The sequence below is a fragment of the Geotrypetes seraphini genome, chromosome 6 (assembly GCF_902459505.1).
Source record: "Geotrypetes seraphini chromosome 6, aGeoSer1.1, whole genome shotgun sequence".
NCBI classification, from domain to species: domain Eukaryota; kingdom Metazoa; phylum Chordata; class Amphibia; order Gymnophiona; family Dermophiidae; genus Geotrypetes; species Geotrypetes seraphini.
Window position 1 is genome coordinate 65250336 of NC_047089.1, and position 19286 is coordinate 65269621.

Here is a 19286-nt window from a genome sequence, read left to right on the forward strand (position 1 = left end):
GCTGATGTATGGTAATGTTCAATAATACATTCTCCACCAGCTTCAATTCATCAGGGAGTTTCTATTAGGGAGGGGGGAGAGGAAGCCATTTGTTATTGGCTGTCTCTGGACCTCAAGGATAACATTCCTGTCCTTTTGATTGGCCGACCCACTGCTGCAAGATTCTAAGCATCTTATTTTGATGCCCAGTCTGAAGGCATGCTAAGCTGTGCAGGAGAGTACTGCATACAGGGTTGTGCTCCCTCCAGGGCTCCCCTCCAGGACTGCATTGCTTTTCTCTAGCAAGAGGGTGAAAAAAGTTGTGATGCTTTTCTTCACACAGTGCTTTGGAGCTGTCTTAGATCTCATCCATCTTAGGTTTCAGCACTACAAAGCTAAGAGAGTCTTTTCGGCTGCTGGGCAACTTGTCTGTGTAGTCAACCCACGGCACAGCCTAAAGGTGAGTCCATTTGCTGCTACTTTCTGTTCAAATGTTTTCACTGTGGGGGGAAATGAGGGTTAAAAACTGAAAGATGCAGTAATCATGTCTCTTTTTTGATCTTTGAATATTGCTTGGAAACTATTGAAAAGGGAGGGAGTCAATGACTATCCTGCTAAATATTTTAGCATTAGTTGGATTCATGTTGTCAAAGACTGACTGCCATAGGAATAACATTACATCTCTGTAATAATACTGAAAGAAATATACCAGATGCGAGATCATGAGAAAGGAGGGACTTCTCTGGAAAAGTGTTCCAGCACTTTGCTTCTTAACAGAAGGAGTTCTAATTTCATTGACTCATAACTTAGCCCTGCAATATACAGTGATAGCACGTGTCAGTCAAATAGTGGACTGCTCTAATGCATTCATTGAGAACACTAAGTAGCTTTTCAGAGCAAATCTTTTTAGTACCAGCATTTTGACACAGAGAGAAAATGAACATGAGGTGAGAGTTTCTGTCTGCAAAGTTCTAGCATATACACTGTGTACTTTCCATCTATTTGATACATACATGGTATCATGCATTTGTTAGCTGAACCTCAGTAGAACTTCAGAATTGGACCATGAATACATTCTACTGTGCTAATTTATTTAGGACAGGAGTGGAAGGTATGGCTTTCACAGTTTGTTTTCAGCCCTGTGTTCATATCAGTTTCAAAATCAGGACTATTATTCATGCCCATGTCATTGAGGAACTTAAGTGCTCTGATCTTAGAGAGCTTCAACAATTATCTACTAATCTGATATGTATTTCTAAAGTATAAAGGGAAAGGGACTCGTATGCTGCCTTTTTGTGGTTACATATTCTAAGTGGTTTACATGGGACAATGGAGGATTGAGTGACTTGCCCAGGGTCACAAAGAGTAGTGCTGGGATTTGATCCCACAACCTCAGGCTGGTGAGAAAGCAGCTCTACCGTTAGGCCAGTCCTTACCTCCAAGATTAGTCTGTTAACTGCTGGCATGTTATAGGAAAGAGTGGATTTTTAAAATGCCTAACAACAAATGCACGTGTGCTTTTCAGCTTGCACAAACCAAACCTGATCTTCGAAAGCCAGCCTATATGCACAGTTTTGTGTTGCTAGGTCCAACTGTTACTTGGATAATGTAATGTAATGTAATTTATTTCTTATATACCGCCACATCCGTTAGGTTCTAAGCGGTTTGAAGAAAATATACATTAAGATTATAAATGAGAAGTAAGAAGGTACTTAAAAAATTCCCTTACTGTCCCGAAGGCTCACAATCTAACTAAAGTACCTGGAAATTAATAAAGAAGAGAAAATAAAGATGGTTGAAAAAAGAAAAATTCTATGTGAACTTATAGGATGGAAATTAAACTGACAGTGAAGAATTGTATGAAAAATACATATGGAATGCAGTTAGAGAGGGTAGGTTACAATCTATTTATGGTATTTGTTTAATTGGAAGGTGTTAAGGTGGGTAATTTGGGGGAAGGTTATCTGAAGGTAGGTGAATCTTCTGGAGGTAAAAGAGGAGGGGTTAAGATATTTGGATGAATTTTTTGAAAAGCAGGGTTTTGATTTCTTTTCTGAATGTTTTGAAGTTGTCTGATATTGTCATAAGATTGGAGATGGAATGGTTGATTTTTGCTGCTTGTGTTGCCAGAAGGTTGTCAAACATTTTCTTGCGTTGTGTGCCTTTGAGTGTATAAAGAGCTTGTGTGCCTTTTGAGTCATTTCAGATTATGGTGTATGCAAAAAAGCATGTTGGCTATGCTTAGACATTTTAGAATCTTTACTTTATATACAGAATTTTTATCCAAGACCCTGTGACACTGCCTGCTTCTATCTCCCACTCCTTTCCCCCATCTTGCATATGGTTATTATTATTATTCTTGATATGCTGCAACATATCCACTATTTGGTGTCTAGGCAGTTTACAACCAAGTAACAGTTTTTCTCTATCTGTCCCGTCAGGCTTGCAATCTAGCTATAGTACCTGGGCAAATGGAGGATTAGGTGACTTGCCTAAGGTCACAAGAAGCAGCAAAGGGATTGAATCTACAACCTCAGGTTTCTGAGGCAGCAGCTCAAATCACTAATCAACTCCCGCAGCTAAAAGTGTGTGAGTTGTGAAACTGTTGCAGGCTTTTAGGAAGCTGAAAATCCACTTAGGTGGATCTTCCAGTCTACTGCATAACTCCTGTTCTTAGTAATGAAAATTCCAACTAAACCTTTGAAAACACATCCTTCAGAGCCTAATTCATCAAGGTCTTTTCCTGTAGACACCAAAAGATATTAAATGCTAGGGCATGTGCAGCTCCCGGCACTGAATAGCCAGGTATGTGGTGCGCTGACCTGGTTGTTAACTGTACGCTGGCTGATATCCAGTTCCGTGCCTAGTTAACTCAGTGCATAAAATTAGGACAGACTTTTCAACTGAAAACACATTTGCCTTTTCAGCCGAAACCAAAGCAACACCGATTTCATGTTGGCTTCAGCGAGGAAATGACATCAAACCCCAAATTTGGTTGGCCTCTAGAGCCTATTCTATAAACGAATGTAGGCAACTACTTTCCTTGATGGAATGCTAACCTAACAGGGTATATGCACTTTTAAAAGTTGTGCATGTGCACTTACAGAAGCTACAGAGCTGGTATAAATGCTTGTGCCTAAACGGTGGACATTCATGTACAGTACTCCCCCGATATTCGCGGGGGTTCCGTTCCAGGAACCCCCGCGAATCTTGAAAAAACACAAACAGTTTTTCATGGGGGAGACTGGAGAGGGCAGCCGGAGCGCTGGCGAGTGAAGGAAATCACTCACTGTATGCTCCGACCGCCTTTTCCTGTACTAAAGTCAGGCTTTACCAATCAGGAGCTGCGTGTCAAAGCGTGGACTTAAACATTTCTTTTGATTATGCCCCTCTACGCATTTCCACATGACTCTGCATAGGGGGCGTGGCCATGAGAGGGGCAAGAGCAGTCAGGGACGTTCCCTCGAAATTTGTAGATCTACATCCAACTTGGGTGCTGGAATTTATACCTGGTTTCAGTTTGTATAACTCCTTGTGATCAATGGATCCTCGCGCTACTGGGCACCAATCCCATCCATTATAGAATACTGTTACATTTTGAGTGCCATTTACTGAATCTACTCCTATTGGGGCAATTCTATAACTTGGCACCAATGTGCAACAATGATATAGCCAAGATGCCATTGCAAAATACCAGTGTAAGTCAGCATTGAAGTGCATAAAGTTGGGCACAAACAATTATGCCAGGTGCATGCACATGTAAATGGTGTGGGGGAGTGGCTTAGTGTATAGAGCTACTGCCTCAACATCTTAAGGTTGTGGGTTTAATCCCAGCACTGCTCCTTGTTACCCTGAGCAAATCAGTTAACCCTTCATTAACCCAGATGCTTATTTCTTTAGTTCTTGTGCCCATCCTCCCCCAAAAGCCCAGAATGGGTTACAGATAATTAAATTCACAATTCTATAAACAAACATCAATAACAGTATAACATCATAATCCTTAAAAAAAGATAAAATTTCACAGCATTTTGCAAAATTAACCTGGGAAACTACAGACCGGTGAGTCAGACCTCGGTACTGGGAAACATGGTAGAGGTGCTGATAAAGGACCACATCATTGATCGCCTTAACGGACACGGTCTGATGAGGACCAGCCAGCACAGTTTCAGCAAAGGCAGATCTTGTTTGACAAACTTGCTGCACTTCTTTGAGGGAGTAAACAGGCAGATAGACAAGGGCGACCCGGTCGACATTGTATATCTGGACTTTTAGAAGGCGTTCGACAAGGTTCCGCATGAATGACTACTTTGGAAAATTGCGAGCCATGGAATCGAGGGTGAAATACTCTCGTGGATTAAAAACTGGCTGGAGCATAGGAAACAGAGAGTGGGGGTAAATGGACAATACTTGGACTGGAAGAGCGTCACCAGTGGGGTGCCGCAGAGCTCAGTGCTTGGATCCGTGCTCTTCAACATCTTTATAAACGATCTGGACATAGATACGATGAGCGAGGTAATTAAATTTGCAGACGATACAAAGTTATTCAGAGTAGTGAAGACGCAGGGGGGATTGCGAAGATCTGCAACGTGACACAATCAGGCTCGAGGAAAGGGAATCAAAATGGCAGATGAGGTTCAACGTGGATAAGTGTAAAGTGATGCATGTCGGTAACAAAAATCTCATGCACGAATACAGGATGTTCGGAGCGGTACTTGCAGAGACCTCTCAGGAAAGGGACTTGGGAGTTCTGATCGACAAGTCAATTAAGCCATCCATACAATTTGCGGCGGCGAAAAGGGCAAACAGAATGCTAGGAATGATAAAGAAGGGGATCACAAACAGATCGGAGAAGGTTATCATGCCGCTGTACTGGGCCATGGTGCGCCCTCACCTGGAGTACTGCGTACAGCACTGGTCGCAGTACACATGAAGAAGGACACGGTACTACTCGAAAGGATCCAGAGAAGAGCGACTAAGATGGTTAAGGGGTTGGAGGAGCTGCCGTACAGCAAAAGATTAGAGAAACTGGGCCTCTTTTCCCTCAAACAGAGGAGATTGAGAAGGGACATGATCAAAATATTCAAGGTACTGAAGGGGATAGACTTAGTAGATAAGGACATGTTGTTCACCCTCTCCAAGGTAGAGAGAACGAGAGGGCACTCTCTAAAATTGAAAGGGGATAGATTCTGTACGAACATAAGGAAGTTCTTCTTCACTCAGAGAGTGGTAGAAAACTGGAACGCTCTTCCGGAGTCTGTCATAGGGGAAAACACCCTCCAGGGATTCAAGACAAAGTTGGATAAATTCCTGCTGAACAAGAACGTACATTGGTGGGGCTAGTCTCAGTTAGGACACTGGTCTTTGACCACAGTGCCACCACGTGAGCGGACTGCTGGGCATGATGGACCACTGGTCTAACCCAGCAGTGGCAATTCTTATGTTCTTATTGTTACCATAGTTAGATTGTGAGCCTGCTGGGGCAGATAGGGAAAAGGAGTTCCTGATTAAAAAACAAACAAATAAAAAAACCTTGCTGTACACTGCCTTGGGTGAATCTCTTCATAAAGTTGGTTAATAAATAAATGTTCACATCTAAATGATTCATGATCTACCCAGTTAATTTCCAGGTCAGTGGACATACCGTACCTGGATATTCACTGCTGCATTGAAGGTCCAGGGTAGAGTTGGCCTGTGGCTGGAAGCAGCCTAAAAGCTGCTCAGTGCCCCAAGCTGAATATCTCGTAAATATCAACCCTTAGGTGTACTGAGAGTTCCTACTGTACAGGCAGTCCCCGTTTTATTAACATACGACTTATGTCGGACTCGTACTTACGAACAGGGGATCCTGTTCTACCTTCGGTGTCTCAACATGACCTTCTATCTTCCTCCCAAGTTCCAACACGACCCTCTCTTTCCCTCCCTCTCTCCTTTTTGTGCCCCAAGTAAGTGCCTCCCACCAGTGGGTCTTTACCTTCTTCTGGCCTGCTCCATTTTCCTTCCAACTGCAGTCCTTTCTCTGCACAAAGCCGTGGGTGGCAGCTCCTACGTGCATCCGGCGGCTGAGCCTTAAGCCTTCCCTGTGATGTGGGAGGAGATTCCTCCAACGGGAAGGCTTCCAGCTCAGCCGCGGGACACGCATAGAAGCCGCCTCCCATGGCTTTGTGCAGAGAAACGACTGAAGCAGGAAGGAGAGAGCTGGCCAGAAGAAAGTAAATACCCGCCAGAGGAAGGCACATACTCCAAGTCAAGTTTCAAGTTCAAATTTTATTACTTTTCATGTTTCTGACTTCCCTGTTCGTATCACTTTTCATGTTTCTGATTTCCCTATTTTCCATAGTTCTTCTTTGTATTTGTTTGCTGGTTTTATGACCTCTGTTGCAATTGCTAATAAACATATTAGAAAAAAAACCCTCTTTTATAATAAATTCAAAGTGATGTACATTAAAATTTTTCACATTGAGACATACAATGGACTAACTAGAGACATCTTACTTGAAAGGGAGGGGAAAAGGGTCGAATTACAATTTCAAAAAGAAAAGAACAATTAAGGAAAAAAACATGAAGGGCGGGGAACCCTGTTGGCTAGAAGTGCCTATTCTTCAAAATTACAGCATTAATGGCAGGCCAAAAGAGATCAGAGGTTTTATCTTAAGCTAATTTCCGAAAGCATCTCTGAAGAGGAAGCTTTTTAATGAACTTTTAAATCATTCTAAAATTGTTTCTTCCCAGAGATGAATAGGTAAGTGATTCCATTGCTGGGGTGCTGTGACCGAAAATATTTCATTTCTCCTTTGTATTGATTACCTTTAAAGAAGGGACTGTGAGAAGATGTTGATTTGTTGATCTTAGGCAAAGAATGGAGGGAGGGAGAAGGTCGCATTGGAACTCGAGAGGGAGAGAGAGGGGTGTGTTGTGACTCGGGAGGGAGGGAGCACAAACTTCGGACAAAGGACGAAAGGAAGGAGGGAGGGGGCATGAACTTGGGACACAGAATGGAGGGAGGTAGGGGAGCATGAGCCATAGGATGGAAGAATGGAGGGAGTGAGGGAAAGAGATGCTGAGGTGTGGGAAGGAATAGAAAGGGAGAATTGGGTTTCTGTGTGAGATGGAAAGAGAGATGGTGTACAGGGGGAGATGAAGAAAGAGGAGAATTGTTGGGCATAGGGAGGGAGAGAGAATCATTGGACATGGTGGTGGGAGAGGAGTGAGGTAGAGATGCATGGGGAAGAAAGATGAGAGGGATTAATTTTGGATGTGGTGGTGGAGAGGGAACAGTGGGATGGATGGAAAGGAATGTAAGAGGGGCCTCATAGAGGTGGAGAAGGTGGGAAGAATAGTAGGATCTCAGTTATATAGAAATTCAACTTAAAGACGGTTTAAAAATCAGAACCCGCTCTTAACCCGGAGACTGCCTGTACTTTAACATGAGCTGTGTAGTTTTGGGTAGAGCTGGGTCATAATTGCAGAACTTTATAAAATATGCATGTGCATACATGGAGTACATGCAAACATTTATACCTACCTTAGAGCAGATGTGCATTTCTGCTCTATGGGGTAATTCAATAACGGAGCACCTAGGATAAGAGGGGAAGCAGGTGCTTATTTCAAGCTTATTTAATAAAGAAAAGTAGATGCATACTTTTCTTTGTAGAATACTAGTGAAAGGGGAATAAAACATACTATCATTTACAGCAGCCCGAGAGGCTAGCCAGATTGTTCATAAAATATAGTTTTCTGTAATTTATATGCATACTTATTTATTTAAAAAAAATTATATTCCACTCTGTCCCACAAAACACAAATATATTCCAGCAAATCTAAATCAATATATACATTAAGGACTCCTTTTACTAAGCTGTGATAGCGGTTTTAGCGCACGCTTAGCACGCAGCATTGAGCTTGCATTAGTTCTAGCCGCATAGTGCGGGTTTAGCACGCGCTAAAATCCTGCGTGCGCTAAAACGCTATCGCAGCTTAGTACAAGGAGCCCTAAGTCACTCTTAATCAAGTATATGCCAACAAATCATGGTGGGCCAGATTCAATAAATGGTACCCAAAGTTAAGACATCATTAAGATAATAATAATAATAATAACTTTATTTTTATATACCGCAATATCACAAACAGTTCAGAGTGTTTTACAGAGGAAGAGGCTGTATACAAACTTTCAAAATTACATTAGCATGGTAAGATTAATCAAATTTTTCCTGGAAGTGTTTTAGAAGTACATCATGGCAGAAATGGAGTCAGAGAAATTTGTCAAAGAGATAAGTTTTGATTGACTTCCTAAAAGTTTGGTAAGAAAGAGCGTTTGAGATAAAGTTGGTTAAACGTTTATTCCATTTGCCTGCTTGGAATGATAATGTTCTATCGAGGAATCTCTTCAAGGATGGGAAAGCGAAAAGTAGGCACTACGGCCCAGATTCTGTATAGGACGCCCGTCCCGGGCGTCCTATACAGAATCGAGCCTACACCCGCCCAAACTACACCCGATTCTGTAACTGACGTCCATGTTGCAGACGCTGGTTACAGAATCGGGTCATTTTAGACGCAGCAGCTATACTTAAGCATGGCAAGGGATCGCCCTGCCGTGATTAGTATAGCGGCCGCGGCTACGGCCGCCAGTCTCCCCTCTCCCCCTCGACAATCATGGCAGGATGGTGCCCAACCCCCTCCTGCCCACAGAACCCCACGATTGCCGGCAGGAAGGTGCTCAACACTGCTGCGATCGTCGGGGGTAGGGGGGATCTACCGGCAGGAAGGGTTGAGCACCTTCCTGCCGGCGATCGTGGGGTTCTGTGGGCAGCAGGGGTTGGGCACCCTCCTGCCGCGATCGTCGAGGGGGAGAGGGGAGATTGGCAGCTGTAGCCGTAGCTGCTATACTAATTGCGGCAGGGAGATCCCTTGCCGCGATTAAGTATAGCGGCCGCGTCTACTTGCCATGTAGGCCAGCATTTTGCTGGCCTACATAGTAAGCGTCTCCCGCTCTACTAGGGAGACGCATAGGGCCGCCTAAGTTCGCCTAAGGCTACCGCCTAGCTGTAGGTGAGCTTAGGCGGGTTTGCGGGCCTCCCTAGGCTCCCGGAAGCACCTTCAATATAGGTGGCCTGGCTGGGGAGCATTTTTTTAGAACACGTGCCTTCCAATTGGCTGATTAGACAACTGTAGGACGCATACAGCTGCCTACAATCGGGATGCACTTTGAGGAATCGGGGCCTATGTGTACAAGTTGTGCCTGGAAATGCGAAATGATGAGATAGATAAATTGGGGATGAACCTGTTATGGTTTTGAAGCAACGGCAAGCAAACTTATAAATAACCCTTGCAAAGCGCCAATTCTGTAAAGGTCACGTTGTGCTAAGCAATCTTTACAGAGTAGCACAAAGCGCAGATTCCTGCTCTCAACTTTGGACGTGAGGACTTACATCTGCTGAGACCTGGTGTAAATGCTGGCATGCAACCAATGGCAGCTAGCCATGTAAATGACCCTTTATTATAACACTGTGCCTAAATTTTGAGTGGTGTCCGAGACCATGTAGGCATGCAGCTATAGAACAGCGCATAGGCAGACCCACGTACAAGTCCTAATTAGTGTCAGTTAACATCAATAATTGATTGTTAATGGTTCATTAACTAATTAGTTTGTGCATGGATCAAATTTGGGCAACCTTTATAGAATCCTGGGAAAGGGTTATATTTTTCAGATAGTCAATATTATAAGTGGCCACTTACATACATGAATGTCTATAACACATTAAAAAAAGAATACAATTTTTAGGTGTCTCCTTGTAGAATTTCCCCCTAGATCCTATTTTATCAAGACACATAAGCACCAAGTTGCCTTTAAAAAATAGGTGCTTTTTTTGGAGAAATTTTTTATAGCTGTCCTTTATACAGTTACCCCCAAGTATTTGCAATCTACACTGTGTACAATAGATGACAGTTCATGTGCATTGATATTATGACATCACAATGTAACAGAATACCTCAAACAGCCTTCATTTAATATTACAAATGGGACTGCGTCTTCATTGTTCCTGGATACTCCTAAGTGCAAATCAGTGGCATTTGCATTGATATTATAACATTACAATGTAATAGGAAACGCCATACAGCCTTCACCTGGTATTATAAATGGGACTGCGTCTCCAATGTTTTTGAGTACTCCTAAGTGCTATCCGGGGTATCTTTGCCACTATTGGGCCTTTGTTGCTGTTACCCAGCCATCGGGGGGGGGGGGGGTATGGCAGCTCACAGAGAGCAAGCATAAAAAGTTACTTTGCACGAGGCTAGAGTAAAATCAGTGTTGGCTTGCGTGTCCAAATCCCCCCCCCGCAATCAGTTCTCTCTACCGAGGGCAGATTACATTTTCCGGGAACTGGCACCCTTGACTGGATGTGAAGTCTGCTCTGATAGGGTATCCACTGGATATTTGCTCTTTTTGATAAAGCCCACATCTCTGGTTGTTATGTCTAGCTACTGCTGCACTGCATTCTTATCTGCCAGAGCCCTAAGGTTTTAGCAGCTCCTGCCTAAAGTAGAGCAGTCTTTTCAACACTGCCTGCACAAGTAGAGATATGTGTGCACACGTTCCTTGTTAAATAACACATCCAAAGGACCTGGCAAACATTTAAGTACAAGCTATAAAAACGCTTTTAAAATAAATGCACTAGGTGCATTATTGATTAGGAGCCCTGTTTACCATTATCCATTACCAGGTTCAGTAGTAACTTAGACACTCCATAAACTGACTTTTGAAATGACTAAAGAGTGGAAGATATTTTTAAAAGAGAGCTGGCCTAAGCATAGAGACTAAATCAGCCAACAGTCAGTCCATGGCAGGCAGTGTTTTTATAAATGCTGATCGCTGCAGATTAAATTGGGCCCAGATAGTTGATGCGGGGCCTAATCCAGCACCAGCACTGAATATTCAGGTTTGGCTGGCTGCTGGAAATTATCTGGGTGCCAGCGCCTGCGTAGCTGTCCTTCCAAGCCGTCCTACTTGCCCGGAGATTTCCCCAGGCACTAGCACTCAGTATCAGTGGTGCCCAGGAAACTTCCAGATTTGTTCTGACTCTGCCTAGATAGCGACGGAGCAGTCTTCCTGCATATTCAGGGGTTCTATCCTGGTAAATACTAGTGAGTATCCAGTTTTGGCTCAGTCAGCGAGATTTAACCAGGGAGAAGCCTTCCTTCCCAATTATGGGGCCCTTTTATTAAGGCGCTAACCGATTTAGCGTGTGCTCAATGCTAAGGCATCCGTTATATTTTGATAAATATCAGACCCAAAATCTTTATTAGATGCTCTACTCCACGTATGTCAAATTCAGGGCTAATGATGAGCCACTATGGTAGCTCCACATACATCAACGGGCCACACTACAATATTCATCCTCCCTGTTCTTCCCATTACAATTACTTAGCAGCTAAATTTACACTATGTAATTAAACAGATGTCAAATTTGGCATGCGCATAGAATTTCCCCATAGACCGCATGTTTGATACACCTGCTGTACTACGAGGTCTGACAATTGAGTTCACGAAAAAATGCTACATACCTCGTTGCTGAAAATCACTTTGGTCACCTTCAAAGTACTCCCCTTGGGATGCTATGCATCGATGCCAGCGACTAGTCCACCCATCAATTTTGGAACCCTTGATGCGGCAAGAATATTGCAGTGAGCACAAGAGCAGCATTGCTAATCGAAGTGTCAGTAAGCACACTGACTTGCCATACTGAAACAGACCGAAGGTCCATCAAGCCCAGTATCCTGTTTCCAACAGTGGCCAACCCAGGTCCCAAGTACCTAGTTAGATCCCAAGTAGTAAAACAGAGTTTATGCTGCTTATCCTAGGAATAAGCAGTAGATTTCCCCAAGCCATCTCAATAATGGCCTGTGGACTTCTTTTTAAGAAAATTATCCATACCTTTTTTAAACCCTGCTAACTGATTTCAACACATTCTCCGTTGAGTAAAGAAATATTTTCGACGGTGTGTTTTAAATCTGCTACTTAGTAGCTTCATCGCATATCCCTAGTCCTAGTATTTTTGGAAACGGTAAACAAGCGATTCACATCTACCCTTTCCACTTCACTCAGTATTTTATAGACCTCTGTAATATCTTCCCTCTTCTCCAAGCTGAAGTGCCCTAGCCGTTTTAGCCTTTTCTCATAGGGATATCATCCCATCCCTTTTATCGTTTTCAGCACTTTTCTCTGTATCTTTTTTAATTCCGCTATATCTTTTTGAAGATACGGTGACCAGAATTGCACACAGTATTCGAGGTGCAGCTGTATCATAGAGCGAAACAAACATTTTCATCTTTGTTTTCCATTCCTTTCCTGATCATTCCTAACATTCTATTTGCCTTCTTAGCTGCTGCTGCCACACTCTGAGCTGAGGGTTTCAACGCATCCTCAACGATAATACCTAGATCCTTTTTCCTGGGTGGTAAGTCCTAATGTGGAACCCTGCATCACATAGCTATACTTTTGGGTCTTCTTTGCCACATGTATCACTGTACTTGCTCACTTTAAGGCCCAGATTCTGTAACTGGTGCCGTAGTTGGTGGCTGCCTTAAAAGCAGCTGCCAATCGCATGTCAATCATGCAACGGCACCGGGCATAGAATCACACCTCCGGCAAAGGTAGGAGCCAAAAATGTAGGCCAGGGTTTTGAAGGCCTACATTTCTGGCACCTACCTGTGATGTGAATTGCACCTCCATAAGTGCGTCATGCCACCTAATGCCACTTCAAATGTTAGCTAACCAACGGTAGTGTTAGGCAGCCTAAAGCGTCTACAGAGGCACAATTCTGGAGCTGATTTTTTAGGCGCTGCTAGGCGCCTTGAAAGTCAGTTAAAAACATAGTTTAAATCAGGGATCTCAAAGTCCCTCCTTGAGGGTCGCAATCCAGTCGTGTTTTCAGGATTTCCCCAATGAATATGTATTGAAAAGCAGTGCATGCACATAGATCTCATGCATATTCATTGGGGAAATCCTGAAAACCCGACTGGATTGCGGCCCTCAAGGAGGGACTTTGAGACCCCTGGTTTAAATGGTGTGTGGTTTTGGGTTTGTTTGTTTTTATACTGAGTTTGGGCACCTACCAGCACCTAAAACATTGGCGCCAGTTAGAAAATCCAAGCCTAAACATCATCAGCTATTTTGATGCCCTGTCTCCCAAGGTCCGCTTGCAATTTTTCACAATCCTCTTGCAGTTTAACAACTTTGAACAACTTTGTGTCATCAGCAAATTTAATTATCTCACTAGTTATTCACATCTCTAGATCATTGATAAATATGTTAAAAAGCAGTGGTTCCAGCACAGATCCCTGGGGAACCCCACTATTTACCATACACACTATCTCTCTGCTGCACACTTTTCATATTTTAAAGTATGGACCAGTCGTCAGTGCTCTCACATTACACTTATCTCTAATTCTTTAAATCTTAAATCATCAAAAATTACTTAGAGGAGGGGCCTCAGATCCCCAGCAGTTAACTCAACAGCCGCACTAGAAAGGGAAACAACCTCATCGGCCTTCCTCCCCCTCCTGCCTAGCGTTCTGACCCTCAATAGTTGTTGATCAAAATAAAATAAAACTTAGCTTAGGCAAGGAATGTTCAGATAGTTTTTCAAAAGGTAGAATATTGCTGGCGGACAGTGGCGGAAGCGGACCAGTGAAGACAGCAATATTCTACCTTTTGAACAACTATTTGAGAGCACTGATGACTGGTCCATACTTTAAAATATGAAAAGTGTGCAACAGAGAGATAGTGTGTATGGTATGTAGATTGATCTCTCTGGTTCCTGCATATATATTTTTGAACCCCACTATTTACCCTTCTCTACTGAGAATATTGACCATTTAAACCTACTCTCGGTTTTCTTGCAACCAGTTCTTAATCCATAATAAGTCTTTACCTCCTATCCCATGACTTTCTGTGCAATCTGTGCAAACCTATTGAACCACACATTTACAAGGGAACTGAAGATAAAGGAACCTCCAGTCACTGTTATCCTATCATTCAACTTTAAAAATTCTTTCCCTCATAGTTGAGTGGACCGTGCCACATCAGAAAATATCTGAATAGGCCGACCACAAAAATTTTTTTTATAATAAAACTTACCATAATGTTTTCTTGCTAAGTAGGCATGATAACTAAGAGAGTGTATATGTGCACAGATCTAACATATTTACAGATACTATCTTGAGAAAAGAAACTCTAGTTTCTTCTTCCACCAGGTGAGAGAGAGAGAACCAGCAGCTGTACCACCTGTTTCCTGCTTCCACTTTAACTCAAATGACGCCCTCTAGTGCCTCTTTGACAATCTTTGGAGAAGTATATTTGAGCAGATATATTTGAGTCAGGTCCGCATGCAATGTCTGTCCGATCCACCCCCGATGACAGCCCAGACCGCATTACCCACGGAGTCACGGCGAGCCACACTTCTGGTAGCCACCCCCACGCTGATTGGCACCCGAACCCAAATGCACCATAAGATACGGGCCAACGATCTGCGGAAGCAAGCTGTTACACAACGCCAAAGCCGAAAGCCGCCTCCAAGGATCAGGAACAGGCCTGCCGGGATTATAAACATGTCCCAGGGGTAGGGGGGTGATATTTGCTCCATAAGATGCACCCTTATTTCCACCCCCTTTTGGGGGGGGATTTAATGCATCTTATGGTGCGAAAAATACGGTAGATTGTAAACTCTTTTGGAGCAGGGACCGTCTCTCGTGTGTTTAATGTACGGTGCTGTAGAAATAATAAATAGTAGTAGCAGTAATAATCTTTCAAGACATGGCCAAAGCACTGCAAGACCATGCTAACGTCAAATCTTGATGAAACCAACAAGCTATTTGTTGCATCATTCGATGATGCTGTGGTTTATCCTCCTGGCTTAACAACGTTCCTCGACTCTACCAATGTTTTCTTCAGGTGGTGCAGATCGTGGCCTCCCACTTCTACCTTAATACTTGGTTGATCCTGTTGTATTTGTCTTTTGAAGTACGGTACCTTCTTTAGTCTGCCAAATGTCCACTCTTTATTAGGAACTCCCTTGGCAAATGCTTTGCGCAGAATGCCTTATTTTGTTCCAAAAGTGTAAACACAACTTTAGCTACTAAATGCCCTTTTGATAAAACAGATCTTAATGGTCATTTCCTGAATATTAAAAACAGGGGTCATCCAGTTTTCACAGCATCTTGCAGTTTCACCTGTCAATAATAGTAATAATTGTATAGTACATTTTTGGGAGTTAATTGGAAAAATATTTGGGGTCCTGTTTTTTCCTAACATCGTGTACAAACAATACAATTTAGGACAATTCAATGCCTCTTCTGCAGAAATATTGATTCCTAAACACCATCAAAATGAAGAAATTGTTTTTCAACCCAGCAATGAAACAATCTGCATTTCTGAAAAAGACTTTGGGATCAGCCCATAGAAAGTAACAAAAGGACATAATGGAAAATTTGGAAAAACTAAATTATATTAGAGGAAATAGTTCAGAATGTCAAAGAAAATCAAGAACTGGCGTGCACCTGGCAGTGAACAGTTGAATAGTTTCTGGCTCAAGTGCTTAACTAGCCTGCATGTACAATTAGCTGATCAATTTAATGCTGCACTACAGAAAGGAATGAATGAAGACAGAACTGGATGAAAGGCTTGAAAAGAAGCTATACTTGAAATCTATATTTGCTTGCCTACCGTCTTGAAATTGTTCCCTGGAATAATAGCAAATTCAATGTATACTTATTTGAAAGAAAATGAATTCCATATATCCATCTGAGCAGGGAACAGTAAAAACTCACAAGGAACAAAACAAAACAAAAAAATCAATTATTGATAAAATGAAATTCAAAAAGAAAGTGAACTCGTATATGTCTTAGATTGTCTACAGGAAAGCATTTGACTCCCTTCTGCAAGCTGGATCATGAAAAGTACGGAAATTTCTGGCACCAGTACAAACAATGAAAGCATGAAAGACAACATAGTAGATGACGGCAGATAAAGACCCGAAAGGTCCATCCAGTCTGCCCAACCTGAATCAATTTAAATTTTTTAATTTTTTCTTCTTAGCTATTTCTGGGCAAGAATCCAAAGCTCTACCCGGTACTGTGCTTGGGTTCCTACATTGTACATAACAGGAATGAAGTAGGTAAAATCTGAATACAAAGGGAATCTTTCGTGGTGATTCGTTATCTCCTCGATTATTCAATTTGTTCATATGCCCATTGACAAGAATGTTAATAAGGCAAAGATTGGCTACCAGTTGTCACAATAAAGGGCTCCTTTTACAAAGCCGCATTAGTGCTTTAGCGCACGCTACACTGCCGGCCGCGCTAGCCACTACCGCCTCCTCTTGAGCAGGCGGTAATTTTTCGGCTAGCGCGGGGGTTAGCGCGTGACGAAAAGTCCCGTGCGATAAAGCCGCTGACGCGGCTTCCTAAAAGGAGCCCAAAGTAAAATAAAATAACCTCGCCGCTTATTTTTATCTGAATAACTTAAAATTATCCACTAAATCAAATACCAAATTGGAATGATTACAAAATATCATTTAGATAGTTAGGGGTCCTTTTATTAAGGTGCGCTAACTGATTTAGCGTGCACTAAAGACTAGCACGTGCTAAATGCTAAGATGCCCATAGGATACAAATGGATGCCTTAGCATTTAGCGCACGCTAAGCTTTAGCCCGTGCTAAATCGGTTAGTGTACCTTAATAAAATGACCCCTTAGTGATGATATGGCCATGAATTTGGACTTGATAAATGCACAACTTATGAAATAAAGGGAAAATCGCTAAGTAGTAGATATTCAAAGCAAATTTATTCAGGCAGAAGAGGTAGGAACATGTGCTGATTTTCTGCAGCTTCAGGCACTACAGAGAGCTCTGCAGAAGGTGTGGGGAGAGTATAATAACTGCAGACCAGTCTCTAAGTACTGTACACTGTTTTGTGGTTCTTTTCTAATTGAACTTCTTCCCAACAGTGTCATGGACTTTAATGTCTAACTAAGCCGGGATAGAGGCTTCTATGACATCCTGGAACGCTAAATGCTCCAACACTTCCTATCAGCGTCAGAGCATTTAGTGCTCCAGGCTATGGTAGAAACTTCTACCACAGCTTAGTAAAAGAGGGCCTAAGTATTTTTCCTTTATTTATTTTGAACTCTGTGTAGAGCAGCCCCGTGAAGTATTTTGTGCGGTCCCGGCCGAGGGCGATGCAGTGTTTTCCTCTGCTGCCTCCGGGTGTTTACCTTCTTGCCAGCTCCTCCTCTGTCTTGCTGCAGCGTTTGCGCATTTGTGCAGCCCCAGAAAATTTTTTTCGGCCCATGCGGCCCAGGGAAGCCAAAAGATTGGACCCCCCTGGTGTAGAGCTTTTGCCTATTTTCCTTACAAATCTTTATACCTTGATAACATTTTGAGAAATTTCAATAAATATATAATAAAGATAATTTTTTTAAAAAAAGAACAGTTTTTAACGGTCTTCATCATTTTTCTCGCTCATATTCTCAGGCAAGAAATATGTAATACTCAGAAAGGAAAGTGCCTATTTTCAAACTGTTATAGTGAATGTCAGATTTGGTTTTATGAGGGGCCACTGAAACGTTTTCTGCCAAGTAGTAGTAATAGTAGAATGATGTAAACCAGTGGTCTCAAACTCAAACCGTTTGCAGGGCCACATTTTGGATTTGTAGGTACTTGGAGGGCCTCAGAAAATAAGTTAATGTCTTATTAAAGAAATGACAATTTTGCATGAGGTAAAATTCTTTATAGTTTATAAATCATTCCTTTTGGCTAAGTCTTAATAATGAATTAATCACAATGGACTCAGTCCTCAATGTTCAAAAATAAACTAAAAAACAGGACTTGGTAGACTAATTGTCATCCATATAAATCGATGTATGCTCTTAAGCTCTCAGACGCCTGCGCTGATTGTTCAAAGATTTTAAATCAGCTGTTGCAGGAATGTGGTATATTTCATCGAGCTGTGAGCTATACTCATAAACTTTTTCTTTTAAAGTGCGGAACAGCAGTTATACCAGCGCAGAATTAAAAGATAAGTGTTGGATATCACGTTCCTAAGTTGCTTTTTGAGCATTTTATTATTGTTTAGCACAAGGCACATCAGCACTTTAAAAGAAAATGTTTATGAGTATAGCTCACAGCTCGATGAAAGATACCACATTCCTGCAACAGCTGATTTAAAATCTTTGAACAATCAGTGCAGGCGTCTGAGAGCTTAAGAGCATACATCGATTTATATGGATGACAATTAGTCTACCAAGTCCTGTTTTTTAGTTTGTTTTTAAGTCTTAATAATAACTGGATGGACCATTCGGGTCTTTATCTGCCGTCATCTACTATAACATTGTAATTTATAGCTAAAGAGACATATGATCAAGAAACGGTTTTATTTTACTTTTGCGATTATGATAAACATACCGAGGGCCTCAAAATAGTACCTAGCGGGCCGCATGTGGCCCCTGGGCCACGGGTTTGAGACCGCTGATGTAGAGCCATAAAATAAAGGCGCAGCACATAAATCTCTAGATCACTGTAGCAAAGCTCTTCCACCCAAGCTCCACTTGTAGAGGATTCCACCTCAGTCCAAATTGGGTACATCACACTAACGTAGGGGTCCTTTTATTAAGGTGCGCTAACCGATTTAGCGCCTGCTAAATGCTAAGGTATCCATTATATTCTATGGGCGCCTCAGCATTTAGCGCGCGTTAGTCTTTAGTGTGCGCTAAATCGGTTAGCGCGCCTTAATAAAAGGACCCCACAGTAACATGACAGCAGATGAAGACTAATAAGACCCATCCAGTCTACCCGTTAGAGCTGCCAGGGGAATGCCTGTCCCGCGGCCAGTTACCTTCCTCTATTTTATTTTCCTGGATTGTGTCTGCTGTGCGATACAGATTACTTTCCCCATCTTTTACTGTTAGAGGCTTTATGTGCCATACGGTGCAGGTTATTTTCAACATACCTTTTTTTTTTTATTTTAGAGCAGTGGTTCCCAAACCCGTCCTGGGGGACCCCCAGCCAGTCAGATTTTCAAGATATCCCTAATGAATATGCATGAGAGAGATTTGCATATAATGGAAGTGACAGGTATGCAAATTTCTCTCATGCATATTCATTAGGGATATCTTGAAAACCTGACTGGCTGGGGGTCCCCCAGGACAGGTTTGGGAACCACTGTTTTAGAGGGTTCTATCTTCTACACGGTACACCATCAATAGTGCGCAGGACAATGGCGTGCCGACAATTCCGCTCCATCAAAGGCGTGCGCT

The 19286-nt window shown here is 42.4% G+C and overlaps 1 protein-coding gene across 1 annotated transcript in view; it reads left to right on the forward strand.

The window, feature by feature from the left end:
* The first annotated feature begins 304 nt into the window (after positions 1-304).
* The window catches only part of SIAH3 (siah E3 ubiquitin protein ligase family member 3), a 69662-nt gene continuing 50680 nt past the window's right edge, over positions 305-19286 (forward strand). Inside the window, exon 1 of the mRNA XM_033947412.1 lies at positions 305-439. Within this exon, the coding sequence (XP_033803303.1) occupies positions 305-439 (135 nt within the window). The remainder of the gene's footprint in view (positions 440-19286) is intronic.